At 32.4% G+C, this 2272-nt stretch overlaps 1 protein-coding gene across 3 annotated transcripts in view; it reads right to left on the minus strand.

Annotated features, from left to right (window-relative positions):
* The window catches only part of LOC100183020 (kynureninase-like), a 3068-nt gene extending 805 nt beyond the window's left edge, over positions 1–2263 (minus strand). The window contains exons 1-5 of one of the 3 annotated variants that reach the window (XM_026837224.1): positions 1979–2263; positions 1488–1643; positions 916–1087; positions 371–557; positions 79–161 (exon numbers count right to left, since the gene is read on the minus strand). In XM_026837224.1, the coding sequence (XP_026693025.1) occupies positions 79–161; positions 371–557; positions 916–1087; positions 1488–1643; positions 1979–2221 (841 nt within the window). In that variant the 5' untranslated portion in view covers positions 2222–2263. Of the gene's footprint in view, positions 1–37; positions 162–370; positions 558–915; positions 1088–1487; positions 1644–1978 lie in introns of all 3 variants that reach the window. The other 2 variants (XM_026837223.1, XM_026837222.1) reach the window with 2 other exon arrangements.
* Between the last annotated feature and the right edge of the window lie 9 nt (positions 2264–2272).

The raw sequence follows: 2272 nt of genomic DNA on the forward strand, positions 1-2272 counted from the left end.
ATTAAATAGGTTGAGAAGCAATGGTATGGGTTCTCACATCCGTAACTGAATACTTGAGCTTCAGTGTCAACTGGCTACCTCTTTGTTCAGGATCCATAGGTGTTATGATCACAATGTACTTGCGCACTTTATGGTTGGATAAAAGCAACTGTTCAAGATACCTGTATTGCAAAACGTTTTCTTAGTTACTTAAGTTCACCAAGCACTTATTCTCCCACTAGTTGCTGTTATTGCTACTGTTACAATATTAGTTAAAGAATGACAAATGTAGATTGTTACCCATAATGGACCAACTCTGGCCTAAATTCTAGGTCATTGAATGTGTTCAGCATAGAACCTCACCCATCTACAATAAAAACACATAGCCTACCCAGTTAACAAGATGCTTTTTTCCCTTATTTTCTTCATATTTGTTTTGTCAAAAATTTCCATTGAAGCTTTTATTGAACTGAGTCCATGAGAAGAAAGACAGGATATTCTGTAGCCGTTAATTCCTGGAGTTAAATCCAACTGATTTGTCATGTCAAACCTAGTTGATATTGTGTGGCTCCACCAACCTGTAAACATACAGTGATGTTTTTGGGTAACCTTTTGGTTTTGATGTTTTTGTACAAAAACCTGATGTTAAACGGTTTAAGGTTAACTAGCTTAAATTAATACAAACAGAACCAATTTATTAGCCACTTGCAATTAGCTTTGTTGCGATTTTAGGAGTTACTCAACTAAGTTGATATATATTTTTGTAATTTAAAAGTAAAAGATGTTGTTTAAATCAAAACTGTTGGTTAGATTTTTCGAATCGCTGCAGAAAAATATTTATTTCTTTACTAAAAAGAGGTTTTGAGATCTTGTGTTAGTTGTGTAACAGATAAAAGTTTTTTTTTTCTACATTGAATTCACGAAACATCTATTCACCGAGAAACTTTGGTCTGTTGTTTTTTTCATGTTTTCTATGCATGAAAGCACCTCCAATTGCCCCATCACCACCATTAATATACTTGTAATTGCACCAACAAGCAAAATCAACTTCCCAGTCATGTAACTTCAACTCTACATTGCCAACAGCATGGGCAAGATCATAACCAACCTGTGTACATAGAATCCTTTGGTATATACATTTGAAATTTCAATAAATTAATTCCTTTACTAGGCTATAATAATAAATAATAATAATAACTTTTATTTTCTATGCGATTACGGTACCGAAGACTTAGAAATGTTTTAAACAAAAAGACGGGATAAAGCGACAAAACAAAAGTTGTTAAAAATACGCTTACAGTTAAACACATATTTACATTAAATTGAATAAAAATAAGTTAAACTTCTAATAGAAACAAAAGTGTGTGTAAAGATCAATTTATAACTCTAAAGTTGTAGTATTGTTATAAACTGTTTTAAAAACGTGTCGTACTTTTCAATATCTGTAACTGACTCTAAGGTACCAGTCGTAACACAATATTGAAGTAATTTTATGCACTTTAACTTACCATGCAGCCTTTTGCTTGAGCAGCTTTGGTTATAACTTCCATATCAAATAGTTGGCCAGTGTAGTATTGAATTCCAGGCAAAAGTACAAGTGCAATGCTGTCACCTTGTTTTTCAATAACATCTAATATATCAGCTGTTCTTAAAATTTCTTCATTCTGTTGAAAAAGTATTAATCTTTAAATTTTGTTTTATAAAACTTATTACAATGTTTGTTTAATTACCGTTGCTACCCTTACATTTGTTTTCTTGAGTGGAAAATTTATTTAGACTTACAAAACCTAGTTTCTCTAACTTTTTAGGTCATGTAAACATCATTTTGTGTTAAGTCAACACAAAACACATACAGTAAGCTTACAACCTCCATGGCGTCAGTTACATGAATTAGTTTCCTGCATTTACAGACAAAAAACATAACCAATTTTAATTTCTGCCTATTTCTATCATGATCGGCAGTGCTGTTTACAATGTATAAATCTGTATATTCTCTCACTTCTCTTGGCTGCAGTTGAATTATGCTGTCTTCTGGTTTGAATCCACGTTGCTCTATTTGAGACTGCACGATGTAATAATCAGATGGGAAGGCTTGTTTCTCAATCAAAATTTTGTGTCTTGTTTGAGTTGGTGTGTAAAATGAAACCATTAGTAGGTGAAGGTTGACACTAAGGGTATTCATTATGGATACCTGGAACAAATATAGTACTTTCATGCTATAATATATAAATGGTGATGACATGTTCTATATGGGTCCCATACAACACTGTTGTTACAGTCATATTGACTTGTT

Source organism: Ciona intestinalis, chromosome 12 (assembly GCF_000224145.3).
Source record: "Ciona intestinalis chromosome 12, KH, whole genome shotgun sequence".
Classification (NCBI taxonomy): Eukaryota; Metazoa; Chordata; class Ascidiacea; order Phlebobranchia; family Cionidae; genus Ciona; species Ciona intestinalis.